The sequence below is a fragment of the Thunnus albacares genome, chromosome 11, assembly GCF_914725855.1.
Source record: "Thunnus albacares chromosome 11, fThuAlb1.1, whole genome shotgun sequence".
Lineage (NCBI taxonomy): Eukaryota > Metazoa > Chordata > Actinopteri > Scombriformes > Scombridae > Thunnus > Thunnus albacares.
Window position 1 is genome coordinate 24,875,274 of NC_058116.1, and position 21,529 is coordinate 24,896,802.

A 21,529-nucleotide genomic window follows, 5' to 3' on the forward strand; every position below is an offset into this window, starting at 1 on the left:
ACGTCATTTCATGTCTTTCATATGTCCTGTATAAAAGACTTATGTTTATACATGTATGTCATATTGTTTACTCTTATATGTGTTTGTAAAATGTAAATTGTAATAATTTCATTAAATCTATGTAGCTGAGCAGGTTTTTGTTGTTGAGCTTCACAAAAGGAGTATTATAGGTTATGGTTGCTTTATATATATATATATATGTATATATGCTAAAGGGATGTTGTGACTTAATCATGTGTTAAAAAAAACCCCCAAAAAACAACAATGGATCAAACTTAATTTTTTAAATTTTTATATCAACATCAGGCATATTTTCACTATCTGCCCTCATGTGCTCCATCCCACTGTTACCATTTTCTCTGTAATTTGACAGTTATTGTTTCATTTACAGTTATAAAATCAGTTACAATCATGTATCAGTTGTGCTGTCATGCACATCCCCTACCTGTCTAACAAAGCTTTTTACCAGTTACATGAAGGATTATATTTTACTCATCCTCTAACCATAATGAAATCAATTTTATTTCAGTATATAAACATTTGTAGAATCCCTTGCTCTAATAAGCATACGTGTATATTAAGTATAATGTAGTGCCACTAAAACAAATAGTATGACAGTTGCTAAAACGATGTATCTTTGATTAATATAGAAATTATTTTGCCATCCCCAGCAATACTTGTGCTGTTGTGTCAAATATATGATGATCACCCAAAAAGAAACAAACTTATCATGAAAAAATAATCAACATAAAAGTAATGACGTCTTTTCAAAGTTGCATCAAGAAAAACAAAACCTGGCACCTGTTACCTCTGTAATATTGTAGCACTGGACTCCATTATATGGTTCCAATGAGTAATGCAAACAGCCATTTCTTTTTAATAGTAGAGGAGAAGTAAGAGAAGCATCTAACTTACTATTGTCTAGTTTTCTCACACAGAGGACAATAAACCCAGAGGAAACAGTGGATAAATCACTGTTTAGATTTTCTTACATGTGATGATATACCTGGGCAGCGCTTGATAACCACTAAATACGACAGAGATATCAGCTCCTCCGTTCACACTGTCATACAGTATTTGTGGATCTGTCCCTGTCTTAAGAGGGGGAAGAATAAGACCTGGTTCACCACGGGTGGAGTTTCCGGTCAGCACCTCAGCCTCAACAAAGTACAGATACTCTTCTTTTTCTCCTCCTTCCTTCCACACTTCCATGGCCTTCTTCGCTGTGCCAGCAAAGTAGATGCCCTCCCCATATGCTGGGTCTGTGTGCAGAGGAGAAACAATTGTATTATTTCTATATGTGTATATTTTGTTATTATCTCCTGTTTTCTAACTTTGATGTTCTGCATCTATAAGGCTTTAATTTTAATTTTTAAAGGCCTATAAAATGATCATTTACCAGATTAAAAAAAGTTATCATACCATGAGGTGGTGCGTACTCTGCGTGGAATCCAATATGGCTGACCATCTCACAGAAGTGGGGAGGTATGCGTTGAAGCATTTTTCGAGTAGTGGAGCAGCCAAGCTGTTTTTTCTTGAGGTCAAAGAGCATCCTCAGTGCGAGGTTCTCCACTTTCTCCATCTAAATAAAAACAAAATCATCACTGGTCAAGCAGTGGTTCAAAAGAAGACACTTGCAGCAAACTGGCAGCCAGTATTTGAAACAAATTAGTACAACATCCATTCAGAAAAGTAATATGTCTGCTTTGAAACTGTTTGTCTGTCAAGTTAGCATAATTAATTTGAATATTTTTGCATTAGTTTTCTACAACAAGGTCAAGAGTGTATTTGTTGCATTTACACATACTGTACCTTCACAATCTGCAGCCCCAGATTTGTGAAGGCAGATGATCTGTTTGAGAACTCAAGGTTTTTGCGGTCAACTGTCTTTCTCTCAAAGGACACATTCTCAGTTGACATTAGGCGCAGGGTACCCTCTTCCTCTGCGACAAACTCCCTCTGGACCTTGCAGAGCATGGCCTCCACCTTTAACCCAGCAACTACAACATCTTCAGCTGAATCCCCGTGTACAATTATGGTGGCACGACTATTCTCAAAACACTCCTTAATGGAGACGCCCCTTTTGTTTAGACGGGACAGCTGCTGATACTCTTCCTCGCCAAAGTACTGGATGAAGTTGTTGGAGATAATGACGGTGTCAGAGGGCTTGTAGAGAAGGCTACTGAGCCATCGCTCAGCCTCTCGTGTGGCCACATCAGAGGGGCCAGTCAGGCTGATCTTTGGAGTGGGAGGTCTTTTTTCACGGAAGCCTTCGTGTCCAGATGCTGGTGGAGAAGACATCATTAAGTTCACCATTAGGGTTGCAATTCAGGATCACTATTACTGTTATTTTCAGTAATTTAAGCAATAAGTCAAACATGCCCACATACATTCCCACTATGCTGATAATTTAGCTGTCCCATATAAGCTTTATAGGTTTTTATAGCAACTCCTGCAATTAACAGTGCTTACCACAGAGGTATGTATATCACATACTGTTATATGATCATTTTGAAAAGCATATTATGAGACTGATTTCCACTCTTCCAGGTAGCTTTTGGTTTCATTTCATTTCAGCAGAGTAATAAAATCAACTTAAAGATGTCTTGTTTTAGAATGATAAACCCTCACAATCAAAATGTTGCCATTAATCTATCTTCATTAATGGTATTCATGCAAATGTAAGCAGGGTGATTTGAAAACTCTCACTGTTGGTAGTTACATAACATCTCATACATAACTCCAACATCTGAGATTTTTAAGTTAGATGTCAAGAAGCATTGTATTCATGAGCTGTGTTGTTAAAAAAAACCAAAACGTAAATGGCAAAAATGTAAATTTGGTCATTTCTTGACCCAAAACCTTTGCTGTTCAGCAGCTGTTTCTTCAGACAGCATTACCACTCTACAGTGGCATGGCGTTGACATAAATCAATGGTGATAAAAGGATCATTGCAATCAGTTCCACAACACAATCAACTTCAAGATTCAGCAAGTTGATTTTCATACCATAATGAAGCTACTGGAAAACACTGGGATAGGAAATCTTTTAAGGATGTTCTGCACTACGACTATGAGCATTGCAGTGCTTCAGATGGTACCAGGCCCTCGCTATCATCATCATTCCCATAAGTACTTGCAGTAAAGGTCACCTTTATGTATGTTGTAATTAAAATATTGTGTTGTTACCATATGAAAGGCTGGGATCAGACACTTTGAATTGGTGTTGGGGAGATCTCATTTGTTCCTCAAACGCCTAGAAAGAGAGGGTCATTAATATATACATATATACACACAATCACAAAGAATAAATGACATTTACTTGAGTGTTAAAGTTGGAGAGCATTGACAGTTAAATTTGAACGAACCCTGTCAACATTTTTCAACAGTGGAGGAAGTGTCTCACACCAGAGAAAACCCATAACTGAATTCCACCTTACAGAAAGATATAACCACATGGTTATCTACTTATTCTCACCATTTGTAATCTTCTGTCGCTTTTTCTGGTGTTTAGCATTTTGGTTTTCATTCACAGCTGTTTAACAGTTTAACACTGCTATTTTAGCCACCCACTGTATACACAAATAGCCAGTCTGATAACATTATTGTCATATAATGATGACATTTTTGCAAAACAACCTGAAATGTGTCTTTGTCAGAAGGATATATGACGAATTGAACTTCCATCCTGTGTGTGGACTGCTGGGCAAAGGCAGCCACTGCACTTGACATGATCCAGGCAACTTCTTTTTTATTGAACCTGAGGCCTCCAGTCCCGATCGCAGGGAAGGCGATTGACTTGTGTGAATGTGCAGCTGCCATCCGTAAGCACTGGTATACTGAATTAGAAAGAATCTGTAATGAATGAATAAGTGGACAGACAAAGAGAGAGATACACGCTCTTATTATAGTATAAATGTAACAGTTTCCATATATTTACTTTCTTAACAGCATACGTTCTGGGATTTCAGTTGTGCTGCACCATATCAGAGATATGAACATAATATATTATTTTTCCCTCTTTCACTTACATGTAGTTAAACTTATACTGTACCTCCTGAGCTTTATATGTGTCCTTATCAGGGCAAAAAGTGTGATACACCTCTTTACACTCCAGATTGTGGGGTGATGTGATGATGATATTTCCACTCTGATGAGTATTGTTAATCTCCTTTTGCATTCCATAACCAGCTTTCTCCAATAAAGCTGTCGAGATTTGACCACCTCTCAAGTTTCGGTCTGATGATACTGTGTTGACGATGACATCTGTCTGAGAGAGCGCAAAAGGGACGGTGAACGAAAGGAATCAGAACAGGAATATAGCTTATATTAAGACACTCTGAAAATATCAAAAATATCAAAAATTATGACATGGAGCACCTGTTAAAACACTGTTAAACTGGAAAATAAATGTTCATACACGCAGACATTCAAATTAAAATAATGAAATAATCACTTTACTAAATATTGAAGAAACATTACATATTTATTACCTGCTGTTGCTCAATTTTACCCTTCTTCAGTATCAGATGGACATTCCCAATCTTGACAGTCGGTGTTGAGGTTTCGGCAGCACCTTTGCTCTTGCTTGCAGCTGCCTGGCTGTATGACATCAACGTGTGATTGCAGGCTCTCTCCATTTCTTTGACCGAAGGCTCATCATGGTTCACTAGGAAGATCTCTTGTGGAAGATGTGCTTGATGGGGAGAGTATTCATAATAGCTTTTCACAGTTTTCACTATGACGTCTGCACATAGTGGCAGGGGGAAGTAGAACAGTCCAGAGCTTATAGCAGGAATGGCAACAGAGCTCAGGCGGTGGTCCCTAACTTTGTCAAGAATGCTCCTGATGGTCTTCTCCAACAGCGGTTCCGCACGACTAACATCATACATGGAGGGGGAGGGTGATAGTTGTGGGCCCACAGCATGAATTATCTTCTGGTATGGTAGATTCCCAGCAGCAGTGACAGTTGCATGTCCTGTTTTCAATTCAATGTTCCTCTTGATGTAGTCATCGCTGTCTTTTTGGATTTGTGGACCACCAGCCGTGGACAGAGCTAGAGCAAGGCCACCACAATGCTGAAGAAGGCTATTAGCAGCATTCACAACAGCATCTGCCTGGAAGTCGGTGAGATCAGCCTTCCACACAGACAACCGAACTCCATGACGAAGTGTTACTTCTAACCTCTTCTCTCGGACAACAGTTGGCCTTTTCTGCTGTGAGATGCTCTGATTCCTCTCAAAATTCACGCCATCAAAGGTGGCCATACATCCAAATTTGCTTTGAATGATATCACTCAGACCGGGTCCAAATTGTTTCACAATGTTAAGTGAAGACCCATGAAGAGGGAAATCTAACTTGCTGGCCATGGTTCCTAAAATGGAAAGACTTTGTGTAAGTAAAGTATGATACCAGTGTTTAGTTAAATATGACACATCAAACATCATGCATACACCTGATGTGAGGATGACTGTGAGGGTTATGGCAGAAGGGACATGATTGTCAATGCCTATAAAACAATAGTGACTGTGCAGTTTTTGGATGTACATAATATCTTAGACATTTTATAGCCAAATTTATTCCATACTATAGCAGCTAATATATCACCAAACTGCACCCTCAATCCTTCCACATCCGACATTTTCCACTTAATTCTTTCTGATGAGCACGGTGGCCATGTTGGCCCTTTATAGCACCAGGAATATATATAGAAATATCTTTCTACTGGAATTGAATTATTTAACAAGAACTTTACTAGCCTATAGGTGAACCACAGTATATTATCATACCAGATATAACTGCTGTTTTCCTTTTACTCCAGTAGAGGGAGATATAAGACTGTATCCAATGTACAAGTCTATCAATAACCTGCTGATGTCATAATCATAAGGTGGATGCTTTCCTATTCCATAATACTACATTAACAGAACATGTACTTGTGCTTAATACACTCCTTTTGTATTTAGTATACAATAAAGTTTTTATACTTAACTATTTTGGTAAAATGTAAAGTGTGGAAACTACAAAATGACATACTATGTTTTCTTAGATGGCTGTGAGTTTCAGTGGTGGAAGAAGTACATATTTATTTTTACAGTATAAAAATACTCCATTACAATTAAAAGTCTTGCATTTAAAATGCTACTAAACTAAAAGTAGAGAAGTATTAGCAACGCAATTTACTTAAGTGAAAGTAAAATCGTCCCCTGTGAATGAAAACGCACATTATTAATACTAGAGCAAGCAGCTTGTTATTGTTATAGCTGATGGACGCTGAGTTTAAGTGGAGCAAAGAGTTAAAAGTACAAAAGAAAAACTACAAATAAAAATGCTCAAGTAAAGTACCTGAAAATTATACTTGAGTAGAGTACCTGAGTAAATGTAACGTTTCTGAGTTATTTTCCACCACTGGTGAGTTTGCTATTTGCACTGCGCCCTCAAATCTTAAAGTGTACGTGACTTTGACAGCTTCCTTATGCACACGAAAAGGTGTAAAAGGCACAAGACATGACATGTATCTGCTTCAGTGTTCATACATTCATACATACATTCATACATTCATTTTGACTTGTAAAAACACTTCAACGCACTTACAGATTAATTAAACCGCCATTTTTCTTTTATTTCGCTTGTTGTTTCAACGGTTACAACAGATGTTCACGAGACCGTGAAATAAACGGCTGTTTGCTAGTTTTTAAGTGACGAATCCTGAATAATACTAGCTTAACATGTATTTCGACGCTGATATCCATGTAAATAACGCTAGCTTTAAATTTAAATGACTAAAGACAGTGTTATCGTGCAGAAATATTAGGATACTCACCCGCTTTCAACTGGAAAGTACCGAGGAAAAAGCCGAAAGTGAAAGAGCGAGATGGGGTGCGGACCTCTCCAAACTGCCCCTCGGGATGTTAGCTAAGTTTTGCACAAGTTTAAGTTGACGTTTCTTTGATAAGATGTATTTCCTGGCATTAGCTGGAACCCAGCTGGATCAGCGCTCCGCGGATACACCAAACAACGACGTCGAAAACAGACTCTGCGTTTCATTTCCTAAGAAACAAAAGTGAAAGTATAACAGCAGCGGAGCAGAGGCTGTCCGGACGGCAGCGATGGCCGACGCATACTCGTATGTTCTGCTCGTCGAGCTCGAAGAAAATAACATACCAAAACTAAAAAACAAATTAGTTAAGTACTTCCAAAGTAAGAAATCCAACGGTGGCGACTGTGAGGTTGACTATGAAATCGGCAACACGACAGCGACGCTGCGCTTCCGCAGAGAGGAGGGTAAGTTTGGACCGCATGACTCCGACTTTATCACGGAAAAACAAACAAAAGTCTGATGAAATCTTTCATCTTTAATCGACTTTTATGTTTCTGAGATCTTTTTTTTTAAACCTCACAGATCGGCAAAATGTTTTGGCGAAAGAGACGCATCAGATCAGTGTGGATAAAGGCGTGTTGAAGATGACAGTTCGTTTACCCACAGATGAGCAAATAAAGCAGGTAAGTGGGTACAAACAGCTGTTTTTAAAATGTATCACACACAGCCAAAGGTGTCAGCAGCTGTTGTGAGCTCTTGTTCTAGTGTGTTTATCTTTAAGGCATCCAAAGGGGATTCTTCTCGAGAAATCACAATCAATATGTTGTTTCATTTATATAGGGCAAGTGTTTGAGGCCTACATTGATAACAGAGCAAGTGAAACCTGTCATCACTACTGTAATTTCTTTAATATTAACTCTTCCTCAAGTACTTAAGTACATTTTATATTGTAGGTACTTTACTTGAATATATTATCTGTTACTTTATACTTCTACTCCTACAATTCAGAGAGAAATAATGTGCTTTTTTAACTCTACTACATGTATTTGATAATTTTAGGTACTAGTTACTTTACGGATTAAGATTAATATTGTAAAATATGATCAACACATAGATTATGATGTACTATTATAGGTAAAGAAAAGGCTTTAATGATCCCAGAGGGGAATTCACAAACTCTCAGCAGTATAAAGTATATGGTAATCATAAAATTAGCCCTGCCTTTATCAGCTGCATCATTTAAGTGATTATAATCCTAATAAATAATAAACCTAATAAACTAATAATCATTATTCTGAAACAGGGCATTCTGAGTAATGAGTACTTTGACTTTAGGTAGGCTACTTTAATATTTTGTCACTAAGTAAAAGTTTGATCACATGACTTTTACTTGTAACAGAGTATTTCTACACTATTGTATTGATTCTTATACTGAGTACTTCTACCATCACTATTATTCATCTATTCCTCATCATGTGGGAATTGTTGGATCCTTCCTCAGTTGTAACCTTTGTTCTAGTCAGAGTGAGACAAGCTGTAAAAGTGAATAGACAGGCTGTGGCTGAACAGCACAGCTCACTGGCAGTCATGAGACAAGTCATAAACCCTGCAAGGAGGGCCAAACGAAGAGGACATGGCACTTACAGTAAATAGAAAGCTTTTCTGTGTAAGGCATGGATCTCCTCATCAATAAACACTGTGTTGACATTTAGGGCATTGTGTCATGCGAAACTAGTTGCAGGAAATGCCAAAGTAATCCAAAACAAAGGTGATTAAAATCTTATTTTTTTTTCCTTCTACACAGGAAACTCAATCTGTTGAACTCAATAAGACACGTAAGTACTGTTTAAAACTGTTTTAAATAAAGATCATGGTTGCTTCTTGGACAGTCTCAAAACAAACAAACATTCACACACACAATTTTTTTTATTTTATACATTGATTTACAACATTTCCTCCATGCATATTAGAGAAGAAAGTTTAGAAAATATTTCTGTTCTGTCAGTATGTTTATTTATTTACTGTCACTATAGTCCACCAATAATTTCTTAATTAATTTTTCTGGATGCATGTGTATGTGGTTAGCAAAGAACTTGCTTTTTTTAAGTTTTTCTTATCTTTATCTTGAGGAATATAGCTATCTGCCTATTCAAACACTTTTCTGAGGTCATTTCAACTTTGCGGCCCAACCTGGAAGCAGAAAAGAATTGCTTAAGTCATAGATCTGTCCTTAATCAGCAGTCTATACAGTCTATAAGTTCAGAGAGTTCACTTTAAAGTGTCCCAACTAAGCCAAAACTTGCATATTTTTCTGATATTAGTATCTAGTATAGTACACAAAAACCTGTATTTAATATAAGTATTGCATTTTGTATTGTAAGAGACAGTCAAGCATGCATTGTTGCACATTACATCAGTGTTAGTAAATGTTATCATCAAGCAGTTAGTCAGGAGAAGAGGTTTAAAGGTCGTATTCTGCCCCAGAGGTGGAAAGTTATTTGTGATGGTTAATGCAGCAAGGTGCAAGGTGTGTTAGGAGTTGGCACACTGGTTTGCAGTTTGACTGGAAAAACATCTTCACTATTATCCCTGGAAGTTTGCCAGACTGATTTTTTTTCCTTCTTAACACATGAAGCCACCATCTTGAAATACTCTTTTTCATGCATGTTGGCTTTCTGTTTGCCTTCAAGTTGTGGCTTTTCAAGAAAATTTGTAAATGTATTGCTATTCAGGATTCAACTTTTAAAGGAAATGGTCACTAAATTCAGGCCTTATTAAAATGTTGTTTCTAATGATTTATAACCTGATATTAAACAGCTTCACTGGTTGCTTCAATTTTGAGAAACTTACCATTCTGCTGCACTTTTATACTAGTTTTAAACGCAATATGTAGCACTCATTTAGGCCAGCTGACTGCTAAACCACAGAATTCCACACAAAAAGCACAAATATAGTTGGTTTCAGTTTCATTCACAACAAAAAAGCATGTTAACCAGGGTCCAGTAGTATCTGACTCAACAGTGCATTTTAGGTGACAGTGATGATCTATGTCATATTAACAGCGGATGCTGCTGTAAACAAAGAGTCGAATGCTGATGAACACACACCTGCGGCTGAAAGTGAGACCGAGGCAAAAGGCAAAGATGAGGAGACAGCAGAAGAAGAGCTGTGCTCCTACTCGGCTGTTTTAGGAAATATTCCAGAGAGGATGGTCCAGGAGTTTTTGGAGATGCTGGTGGAGAACGTTATGAAGGATCTTGACTCTCCATCTACCTCCCAAAACTTCATTTTGGAAGTCCTTCCTGGCATGTCCTCAGCTGTGGTGACTTTCCAGAGTGAAAAAGGTACTCATTTATTGTGTGTGTGTGTGTGTGTGTGTGTGTGTGTGTGTGTGTGTGTAATAATAGCCCTTTTACAGACATTTGTAAAGTCACCTGTATGATCTCCAGCATATCTCCAGTGATTTTCAGCATTTACAACTTGCTACAAAAAGAAGATGTATGTTTGTATGAGATAACATTTATTACACACCACACATTAAGAGACAACTGATAGGACTAGCAAACATGACAAATTAAATTCTAGTCTAGACTAAAATGAACTACACTAATAAATTAGATCATGAATTGTGAGAAACCTGATCCCTACACTGTTCCACACAGCTACACAAAGATGTCCTCACCCTGAATACTGGTAGTTTTTGTAAAATTCCTACTGTTAGCCAGCTTCAAATACAATATGCATATATATATACCAGACAAACTCCTATACTTCTCATTAAATCATCAATGAACATTAAAGGTACCCTAAAACATTTTTCTTGTTGACAGAGACAGTTATGTTTGCATTCAGTGTTTCTCACCAAAAACGCATTGTGTGAATTATTGTAGGCTAACAAACAAGTTGAATGCATTTTCTTCCTCTTGAAACATTTGCAACACCTATTTTTTCTGTTTTTTTTTTAAGAATTTGAAACCTTGAAACTGATCAACAAACCCATTGTTGATCAGTGGAATAGTGCAAAACTGTCAGCAGGACTATGAAGCATCAAAATGACAAAGATATTCAGTTTACAATGATGTAAATCAGAAAAACAGCAAATCTTTACATTTGAGAAGCTGGGACCAGCTTTGCATTTTTGTTCAAAAAACAAAAGGACTAAAACATTAATCAATTATCAGAATAGTTGATTGTTGCAGCTCTAATCATTTTTGCAATTGCCCCAACAACTTGTCCTCCTCTTACCAGAGGTTTCTGCGAGTCTTTTTTCTGCCACCTGACAGTGTGCACATCTCAAAGATTGACCTTGTAACAGTACATCCGCTTCCACAAAAATGATTAAGGAAAGCACAAAAACCTGTTTATTGCTTGTATTATTTTACAAATGGATTAATACCTAACTGCCTTCATTTATATCTCTCACACAGAAAACACTCATTTTGTGACCAGATGCCCCCAAAACAGGACGTTCAAGAACAAGGGATTGTCAGTTCGACCTCTTGAAGGCACACAGCAAGTTGTCGTTGAAAACATTAGAAAGTACAGTGAAGATGTCCTCGGCCTGTATTTTGACAATGTAGGTGGGGATGTGGAAAATATCACTCTTAATGAAGAGGAACAATCTGCTGTCATCACCTTTAAAGACCTTAGAGGTAGCGCACTTACAGTACATATTATATATTAATGTGTGATTGTACAAGTTAATTAATATCAGAATAACTTGATATGAATTCTTGGATAATGTGACAGTTGATGAAATATTTGACTTAAAATGATTTTTTTTACCATAGCTGTTCAGAAAATCATGAAGAAAAAGCATCACATCAGAGGGGAAGAGCTCAAAGTTTATCCTTTTTATAAATCTCTGGGAACAGCCCTCTATGGGAAAGACAAGCCTCCGCTAAAACTCCCTGCTGCGATATCTGAACCTATTGATGTTGCTGTCTGGCGATACCTAAATGACAATCAATCAGCAGCAGAGGCCATTCTTAGTGACTTGGCAAAACACTTCTGCCGCCTAAACCTCCAACAATCTACTGTACGCCTGAGCCCTTTGCCTGCATTACTACAACAAAAGGATGCCAATGCCATCATCAAAGAGTGGACGGACACAGTGAAGTCAGCCTTTGCAAAAGCTGTGTCAAAATTCAAGTCCCTGAAGTTGCAGCTGGAGCCAGATGTATGGGAAGAGTCTGAGGAGAAGATCAAACAGGCGCTACTCAACGAGGATGTGGTTGTTGTGCCTAATAAAGCCAAGTGTGTCTTATCAGTGGCTGGCCTTGTGGATGATATCAACAGACTAGAGCAAACTCTTAAGGAAATTGTAAATGAGATTGTCAAAAGGGTTCAGAGGAAGAAATCAACCATAACCCAAGAGATCAAAGTATCACCGTCTCTTTTCCACATCCTGAGTCAAGATGGCCTTCAGGACAAACTGCTACAAGTGTACCCAGAACTCAAAATGTCATTTAGAAAAGAGAGCGCGGATTTGATAGTAACTGGCTTGGCGGAGGAGATTTTGTCAGTAAAAAGCATTTTATTTGAAGAAATGCTTGCACTAAAACGACAGAATTTAGAGGTAGATACATTTGTGCTGGACATGTTGAAGGATGAACAAGAAGAAGAACTTACAAATGCTCTTCTCACATCACATAGAATAAATGCAGCATTTGAGATAAAAGCACACAGAGTCCAGCTCCTTGCTGTGTCTGACAGAGATCTGAATGATGCTGCAGATCATTTGGGAAAGCTGCTAATATCTCAATACATTGATGTTGAAGATAGTAATGTCCTGGTGAAGCCAGAGTGGCAACACTTGATCCGTCAATTAGAGAATGCCAACAGTGAGTTGTGCAGGAAAATTCGAATCCAGACCAAAGGACAACAAGTTGTGGTGTCTGGCATCAAGGATATTGTCATTAGAATTAGCAGTAAACTTGATGACTACTTAAGGCAAAACGCTCAAGTTGAAGAGGTGGTTGTGGTCAAGCCCAACTCCATAGTTGAGTACATTAAAAAACATAACACAACTTGGTTGGAGCAAGTGGCAGACAAAGTGGTGGTGTCTTACAGAAAAGAGGCCATATGTCTAAGTGGTTCGAGAGTCAATGTTGTAGATTGCAAGACCTCGGTCAAAGACTTAGTCTCTTCTGTCTACTTTGAAAGTTTAAAAGTCTCCAAGCCTGGAGTGAAGAAGTTCTTCAAGGACAAAGAAAGTATGTATGTTTACTCACTCATGAGTGATACGGGCTGCCTGGTCCAGCTGGTTGACGAGACTGGAGATGGACAGGATGACGTCGCCCACAGACAAGCACAAAAAACTGTGTACCAGCTTCAGACATCTGATGGAGTAGAAATAGCTGTTTGCAAAGCGGATATGTGCAGTTACCAAGTGCATGCAGTTGTCAACGCTTCTAATGAGGAATTGAAACATAATGGCGGTCTTGCAGCAGCACTTCTCAAGGCTGCCGGCCCGCAGTTACAGGATGAATGTGACAAACTAATTAACTTGAAAGGAAAGCTCAAGCCGGGAGACACTGTCATAACTGGTGCAGGGGGTCAACTTTGCTGCAAAAAAGTCATCCATGCAGTGGGACCCAAGTTTGATCCAGCCAAACCCCAGAAGGCTCTGGCACAATTGAAAAGAGCTGTTAAAGGAAGCTTAGACCTTGCTGAGGAGCATAGCTGTATCTCTGTGGCCATCCCCGCCATCAGCAGAAATCTGGGCTTTCCTCTCCAGTTGTGTGCCATCACCATCGTCAAAGCAGTGAAGGAACACTGTGAGGACAAGTATGATGACAACACCCTGAAGAGGATACATTTGGTGAATAATGATGACAGCACTGTTCAGGCTATGGAGGCAGCTGTCAGACAGGAGTTTGGAAATCATGGTGTCAGTCCTTCTAAGCAAACTCATTCCCAAGACATCAAACCTCCACCTGTGAAAAAGGCTAGATCTGACCCAAACTGCTTGGGTCAAGCGCTGACCAAAGAGGGTGTAGATATCACTCTGATGACAGGAAATATCGAGAATGCCACGGTAATTTTATATATTTTTTTTATCCTTCCTCACTAAGAGCAAATAAGTAGTGTAAACATTTAACATTTCTACAGGACTACCAGTTACTAGACTTTGTAGAATTAACTATTGACCATATCCTCTAGCTCTTAAAGTATCCTTACTCTATAAAATGTGGTCTTATAGGATTTGACCGATTCTGTTTAGTTAAAGTTGTATAGCACTGATTCTTGACTGTTCTATTATCTTAAAAAAGATTGTGTAAAATGAAGAACATGCAACTGATAAAATCCTATTAACATGTCCTTAGACGGAGGTAACCGTGAATACAGTTTCTGAAGATCTTTCACTGAACAAAGGGGCGGTTACAAATGCCATCTTGAGTGTGGCTGGACCCAAACTTCAGCAGTTGGTAAATGCAAATAATGCCAGTGGAAATGTCGGTGAGGTCATCGTCACTGATGGCTGCAACCTGAAGAGCAAACAAGTGTTTCATGCAGTTACACCACATTGGGACAAGGGACAAGGCACAGCTGAAAAGGTGAAGTGTTTAGTCATACATGGTATTTGTTAATTCAGTCCTTTAGTTCTTATCTTTTCAGACCAAATGAAAGCACATCACAAGGAAAATATCTGCGATTTTCTGTCACAGCAGTTCCTATTAAACATTATCTAGCTTGCTTTGAGCTATTCTGCCTCAGGTCACAGGACAAAGATCTATTTGTTATACCGTAGAAGCAAGTACTATTAAATGCATGCAACAGCAGTGTAAACTTTAAATATCGCGCACCTAGATATTAAATGCCTTTATGCTATGTCTTACAGGCACTGAGTGGCATTTTCAAGGACTGCTTGGGCAAGGCAGAGGAGAATGGTCTGACCTCCATATCTTTCTCCGCCATTGGTACTGGCAACCTGGGTTTCCCAAAAGACCTTGCAGCCTCTTTGATGTTGAATGAAATCGTAGCATTCAGCAGTAAGAAACAACCTAAGCACTTGAAGAAGATCATGATTATCCTCTACCCAAAAGATGCACAGACTATCCAGGTACGGAAAGAATAAATGCTTTGTAGTACTTTCATGCTTTGGGGGCGAAATAGAAATTTAACAGTGAAATGGAATTAGTGACACATCAACAATATCAACTAGTAATATCTCACTACTTCAACACTGTTAACCAAGAGGCTTTGCTTTAGTGTGGGTGTTTTGGTAGTAGACATCTCTTTGTTTGTGTCCTCAGGCTTTTATTGATGAATTTAAAAATAAGTTCCCCAATGCCTCGAGTGGTCCGGTGACCTCCAGTTCCCCACAAAGTTCAGGTAGGAAACATTGTTGGAACATTTTAATGTACAATTACAATGTCATGCTGTATTGCTGTAATGCTATAAAATCTGCAAAGATGAAATCAACAGTTTTCCTACAAGCTAATGATAAATTCACATCACAAGTGGTAATATACTGTATCATTAGTGTTCACATAGTTTAGGCAGCAGTAAAAATAATGTATGAAGTACTAAGTATTAAGCTGTAACTGTAAAATGCTGATTATTTTTACTTCATTGTTAATTCTTGTTTTGTGTCTACTGCCACAAGGTCCCTTTTCTAAAATCACCTCAAGCTCAGGAATGCATGAGACCCAAATGGGAGTTGTGGCTGTACAGGTGGTCACAGGAGACATAACCAAGGAGACCACTGATGTCATTGTGAACTCCTCCAATGAGGGGTTCACTCTTAAGTCAGGTATATAATAGCCAGAACTGAAATCTTTTAATCATGCAAATTTTAAATAATTACAATTGTATCCATACATAAGATCAAGCTTACTTCTAGCTCATATGTAAATATTAACATGTTGTGGATAATACTAAATGCAACATGAATATTGATTTATTTTATTTACAGTATTTATTCTTTCTCATCTCTAGGAGTATCCAAGGCTATTCTGGATGCAGCTGGTCAGGCTGTTGAAGCAGAATGCCAAACCCTGGGTAAAATTGTTATTCTTTTATGACACTTAAACAGGTATATTGTTACAGATAAGGTGTAACCATACCTGTGGGTCATGACATGGATACACAGAGTCAATTATTAAGCCAATTCTGTAGTCCACACCATAAAATAAAATTGCTCAGAAAACAAGTGTGACCTAAAAACACACACACACTCATGGTTCTCACATTGAAATCCACTGTCTATACTTTTAGGTGCCCAGCCTAACACAGGCATCATAATGACCCAGCCAGGTAACCTCAAGTGTAAAAAGATCCTCCACCTGGTCGGACAAACGGACCCTGTAAAAATCAACAAGGTTGTGAAAGACGCTCTTCAGATGTGTGTGAAAAATTCATACACCTCTGTGTCCTTTCCTGCCATTGGCACAGGTGAGATTTATCAGCAGAATGACATTGACATCTTCTTGAAGACAACTTCATCCATGTGGTTTTATAATCTTCTTTTAGTTGGATTTAGTTTAGTTTGATTAGATTCACCTTGATTGTAACAAAAGTCTGTAATTTATGCTGATCTATTTTAGGTCAAGGTAATGTAAAGGCAAGGCAGGTGGCGGATGCCATGTTGGATGCAGTGATTGATGTGTTGAGCCAAAATACTTCCAGCACCCTGAAGAAAATCCGGGTAGTTATTTTCCAGGCACCCATGCTTCAAGAGTTCTACAACAGTATGCAGCAAAAGGAAGCCACTGAACCTAATAAGGGTAAAGCAGGCTTCTGGGGAAACATTGGCTCCAAAATCAAATGTAAGTACAGTAAAGGTAAACCAATGGTGTTTATATTCCTTTATTCATAATCAGTTTTTAATGTAAAATTCTAATGTGAAACTTGGAATTTGTTCTTTTAGCATTGTTTATTGGTGGAAGTGCTGACAAGCCACAGAATGAAGGAGATTTTGTCTTTGAGGCTCTTGAGGTGGATGCTGCTTGCTTCCACATCTGCGGTGACTCACAGATTAAAGTAGACTCAGCCAAGCAGTGGATCGACGACCTGATATCCAAAGAGTACAACACCATGAACATCCCAGAGAACTCCGTCCACAGCTTCTCTAAAGCAGACTACCAGCAAATTGTTGACATCCAGAAGAACATGGGTGTGAGCATAAGGATCGAAAGCAAGAAGGCCCAAGCCTCAGTCACCATTGAGGGAATCAGCAAGAATGTGCTCAAAGCCAGCACTGAGATCCATAAGATGTTGAAGAGGGCGAGAGATGAGGAGGAGCTGAAGAGGAAAGAGGAGCTGGCGGGCACAGTGGCAGACTGGCAGTACCAGCAGCAGGGGTTTCAGTTTCAGAGTTTTGATTCAAGAACCAACTTCCAGCTTGAGCAAGCATTGGAAAAGCAGCAACCTACCGTAAAAGTCACAGTCCAAGGTCAAGACTACACTATCACCATGCCAAAAGGGCCTGCTACGGATAACCAGGGACGTACCCTACAGATAAAGAGAATTGACAAACTAAAAGGTATTTCGTTGATAAATGGAGACGTGTTATTTTTTTGCAGTTCTGCATCTGTGTCCTGTCAAACAAAGATAATAATGCACGAGTAACCAGTAAAAGTTTCAATATGAAACCAGAATAAAGCGCATTCAAACCAGATTTGAGTTTGAACTACAATGATTTGTATGTAATGATTCTGAGCACTATCTATATTGTTAGGATCTGGTTGTCAACACAGATTTTGTAAACTGAAAAATAATGCCAAAACTGTTTGTTATGCCACTAGATGAAGATGTGCCTGAGCACTGGGATACCATGCCAGCCAACACCACGTGTCATGCCGTCACCATCAAGGCTGGAACAGGAGAGTACAATGAAGTACTGAATCTGTTCCAGGCCTCATGCAAGCAAATTGTTACTAAGGTAGTCTACCTTTAACATGCACTATATGTAATGAATAATGTTTTAGCTATGACAATGCATCGACTGTTGTTTTTTGAGAACAGAATTCAAGTTACTAGAGCAGGAAGTCGGTGCTTACTGACCTCCTGCTATTCCATTTTATGCAACTACTCAGCCAGACAAGTGAAAAAACATCAGCCGCTGACATAAAATATAATAAATAATATCTAGATTAACCCTTTCAGTTCTTAATGCACATGATTTAACTCAAATTTATTTAAATTTCATTTTACAGAAAAAGCAGTGAAAGTAAAAGACATAAACATTCACAAAAATGTGCTTTTACCTCCTCTTAGATTGAGAGGATCCAGAATCCTATATTATGGAAAAGCATCCAGATCAAGAAGCGTGATATGGAGCAGAGAAATGGTCATCAGAACAACGAGAAACGTCTCTTCCATGGCACCTGCTACACCACCTTGACCACCATCAACGAACTTGGCTTCAACAGGAGTTATGCAGGAAAGAATGGTGAGATTATTTTTTGGGGCTCTTTAAGATGTTTATTAGAGAATCGATAGTAAGTACATAGATGACAGGAGATGAGGGGAGAGTGAGATGAGGAATGATTTACTACAACAGTACCCGGAAAATTGCCATGTGACTCAAGGTTTTGCTTATACACCACATTTAAAGGACGGGTTCACAGTTTTTGAAGTCTGTCTTAAAACAACAGTCAGGAGCCCAAATGAACATTGAAACATGTTTTTCTTGCCATAATCATTCCTCCTGTTCATTTGTTTCTGAGTATTTACTTTGTAAATATGTAATATGAGGGATTTATAGCAAATATCTCACAACTCAATAATTGCTACTATCCCTTTTTCAGCTGCTTGTTATGGCAATGGCACATACTTTGCTGTCAATGCTAACTACTCTGCCAGCAACACCTACTCCAAGCCAAATCCACAAGGGGAGAAGCACATGTACCTTTGTCGTGTGCTGACGGGGGATTACACGCTTGGAAAACAACACATGATCGTACCACCAGCCAAGGGCACCGTCTCTGTTCAGAAGTATGACAGTGTTGTGGACAACCCTGCCAACCCGTCTATGTACGTGATCTTCCATGATGCCCAGGCTTATCCTGAATACTTGATTACATTCAAGTGACACGATCATGTGAGGAGATAACAGAAACAAATACCTTACTTTTTACACTGCCTTACAACATTAAGTAATTGCTAATTATCTGCTAATTTTTTAATTGTTCTTTTAACCATGTCCTATTTTTCATTTTGCAATCCACTTAACCATTTAAATGCATGCAATATATAATCATTGTCACTTCCAAATTTACAGGCAGCCATTGATAGGTCAGTCATGAAAATATTTGTAGACAGAGCCACATACTGCCTTGAAAATGTTTATGACTACTGGGAGGCTGATGGAAAGAACTTGATCTATTCTAGGAAATGTCTGTGTATGTATATGCAAATCAGGTTAACAATCACTTTTGGTTTTGAAAGTAAAATTGAAAGTTAACTGCTGTTCCAGTAAACAAACCTGCACGAATAAAACCTAACACGAGCACAATAATGTGTAGACTGGTGTATATGTATTTAATTTAAAGTTTAAGGCAGATTTAAAAGTAAATTTTCACATATTGATTTACAGTCTAAGCAAATATCAACTGAAGGAGGCTTCTGGGAAGTTACAGGTTCCTCAGCTCACCCTTCTTACTCAACATGTCAGCAGTGTGACTCCAAGGTGTCATGAATTTATTTTTATTAGCAATTTTTTCAACAATATATACGAATTTTTCATCATATATAACGACTAAATATGGAAAACTGCTTACTTCACATTTCTGTTATTTGCTCCCCACTTTTGCCTCCTTTTTAAATGTCAAGAATGTTAAAAAGAGAAAAAGGGTGAAAGACAATAGTCAACAATTTCCATCAGAGAAACAAAAATAAATGTAAATAAATAAATAGATGTACCTGAAACTAATAAATGAAAGAGACTGTGTTTCACCCCATGTAAGGTGTATTATTACATGTATATGTAAGCATTTGTTCATTTAGAAGATCCCCAACATGATCTAATGTTAAATAATGGTTAAACACTTTCCAGATTTCCTCATAAACAATCAGTTTAACTCTCAAAGTATTTAATTTCATTTTATTTATCCATACGATGTACCAGATTTTTAACCCAGACACCAATGTTCAGTTTCTTACTTTTTTCTACTTCAAATCTATAAAATTGTTTGTAATATTCACATGTCTTCATACTTAGACTTCACTTTTGCTTACTTTTGGAGGGTATAAGTGAAATACAAACACAATGTCTTGGATGACTTTAATAACCTTAATAACAGTGCACATTAACAACAAATCATATATAAAAACAATAGAAACAATAAAAATACATATAAAACAACAAAAGCTCACAAAAATAACAGTATCTACAGATTATACAACAAACAAACAGGCCAAAGACATCAACATAAGGGACATCAATTCAAAAACACCTGCATTCACGCTGCTGTATATCAGTCAGAAGGGATTTAAATTGATTAAAATGGATTATCTTGTCTAATTTTACAAGCTTCTGCAGATTGTTCTGGAACATAGTATTTAAAAGCCAGTTTCCCAATCTCAGTACTAAAATGATGATTTTTGAGGACTAAATAGTCTTGAGACCTAGTGCAGTGTGACATTGGTCTATAGTTAAAAAGATGTGAGATACTCGGGAAGTTTTCCAAGTGCCTTTCTCTTCTCACTGCCACCGACTGCCAGTGGAACCAGATAGAAGAGTTAATTAATGATGTTAAAAAGTGCAATATTTTGTGATTATATTTTACAAAGATGAAAATGTATTTGTTTTGTGCAGACTAAATAAAGATCCCTATATCCAAATATTTCAAGAACTGTTTCCTTTTAATATGATCATATGATTTCCAAAGAAGGAAGTGTGTACATATACTGTATATATATCATAAAGGTTTCCCAAGCCCTCGCCCAGATGGTACCTTTCTTTCTAGGCCTTGAAAATACAGTGGTGGAAAGTAACTAATTACATTTACTCAAGTACTGTACTTAAGTACAATTTTGAGGTACTTGTACTTGAGTATTTCCATTTTATGCTACTTTATACTTCCACTCCACTACATTTCAGAGGGAAATATTGTACTTTCTACTCTGCTACATTTATTTGACGGCTTTGTTTCCAACTGTTTTGGCTTTTGACGTCTAACAAAAAGCAGTGTGTTGTCTGGGTCACATTTCAGATGTCTATGAGTTGTTAACAGCTCCACCAAATAGTGATTTTTCCCTCTAAACTTCTCACATGGTTTCATTTCAATAAATATTCAAATGATCCAATATTTCACCAAAAATCTAAGATTAGAGAAAAAGTCCAAAAAAACACTGGACTAAACTAGCTCCACCTCCAGCAGCTGCAACAGTAACATGCTGCTTACACATTGATGCCTCAGTATTAATAATCTAATGATGTCATATATAATAATATTTCAGTCAGAGGGACCAAACCACGACTTTTACTGCAATACTTAAACTACATCAAGCTAATGATACCGTACTTTTACTTAAGTAGGATTTCTCTTACAGGGGTTTTACTTGTAATAGAATATTCTTACATTGCTGTATTAGTACTGTTACTTAAGTAAAGGATCTGAATTCTTCCACCGCTGTGAAAATGTACTTATCATGTCTACATATATTTGCACTGCAAATCATGTGCTGTCAGTGCAGCCAGGAAATCACAGCTCTGAGCTCTCTGGCTCCATCTGCAGGTCATACTGCTGTGCTCATACAT

The 21,529-nt window shown here is 37.9% G+C and overlaps 2 protein-coding genes across 2 annotated transcripts; one reads left to right on the plus strand and one right to left on the minus strand.

The window, feature by feature from the left end:
• Positions 1-269: 269 nt before the first annotated feature.
• parp9 (poly(ADP-ribose) polymerase family member 9) lies at positions 270-7,119 on the minus strand. The gene is made up of 8 exons (XM_044365034.1): positions 6,823-7,119; positions 4,493-5,373; positions 4,054-4,269; positions 3,639-3,854; positions 3,189-3,255; positions 1,813-2,285; positions 1,423-1,582; positions 270-1,262 (listed from the first exon to the last, which is right to left on the minus strand). The coding sequence occupies exons 2-8, from the start codon at positions 5,366-5,368 to the stop codon at positions 979-981; spliced, it is 2,292 nt and encodes a 763-aa protein (XP_044220969.1). The 5' UTR covers positions 5,369-5,373; positions 6,823-7,119; the 3' UTR covers positions 270-978.
• On the plus strand, positions 7,109-20,610 carry parp14rs1 (poly(ADP-ribose) polymerase family member 14-related sequence 1). Its single transcript, XM_044365033.1, has 17 exons — positions 7,109-7,283; positions 7,402-7,502; positions 8,624-8,654; positions 9,882-10,163; positions 11,247-11,471; positions 11,610-13,858; positions 14,148-14,378; positions 14,663-14,884; positions 15,078-15,156; positions 15,431-15,577; positions 15,763-15,825; positions 16,042-16,218; positions 16,371-16,592; positions 16,694-17,308; positions 17,571-17,707; positions 18,043-18,217; positions 18,576-20,610. The coding sequence occupies exons 1-17, from the start codon at positions 7,109-7,111 to the stop codon at positions 18,857-18,859; spliced, it is 5,415 nt and encodes a 1,804-aa protein (XP_044220968.1). The 3' UTR covers positions 18,860-20,610.
• Positions 20,611-21,529: the final 919 nt, after the last annotated feature.

What these genes read in the sequence shown, in the direction of transcription:
- parp9 (XM_044365034.1), bottom strand. Translation starts at nt 5,368, where the DNA reads ATGGCCAGCAAGTTAGATTTCCCTCTTCATGGGTCTTCACTTAACATT. An exon ending in TGATCCCAGCCTTTCATATG is followed by an intron (nt 2,286 to 3,188) that starts GTAACAACACAA and finishes CTTCTCCACCAG; the next exon opens with CATCTGGACACGAAGGCTTC. An exon ending in TGGGGCTGCAGATTGTGAAG is followed by an intron (nt 1,583 to 1,812) that starts GTACAGTATGTG and finishes GTTTTTATTTAG; the next exon opens with ATGGAGAAAGTGGAGAACCT.
- parp14rs1 (XM_044365033.1), top strand. Translation starts at nt 7,109, where the DNA reads ATGGCCGACGCATACTCGTATGTTCTGCTCGTCGAGCTCGAAGAAAAT. An exon ending in CACCTTTAAAGACCTTAGAG is followed by an intron (nt 11,472 to 11,609) that starts GTAGCGCACTTA and finishes TTTTTACCATAG; the next exon opens with CTGTTCAGAAAATCATGAAG. An exon ending in GAGTTATGCAGGAAAGAATG is followed by an intron (nt 18,218 to 18,575) that starts GTGAGATTATTT and finishes TCCCTTTTTCAG; the next exon opens with CTGCTTGTTATGGCAATGGC.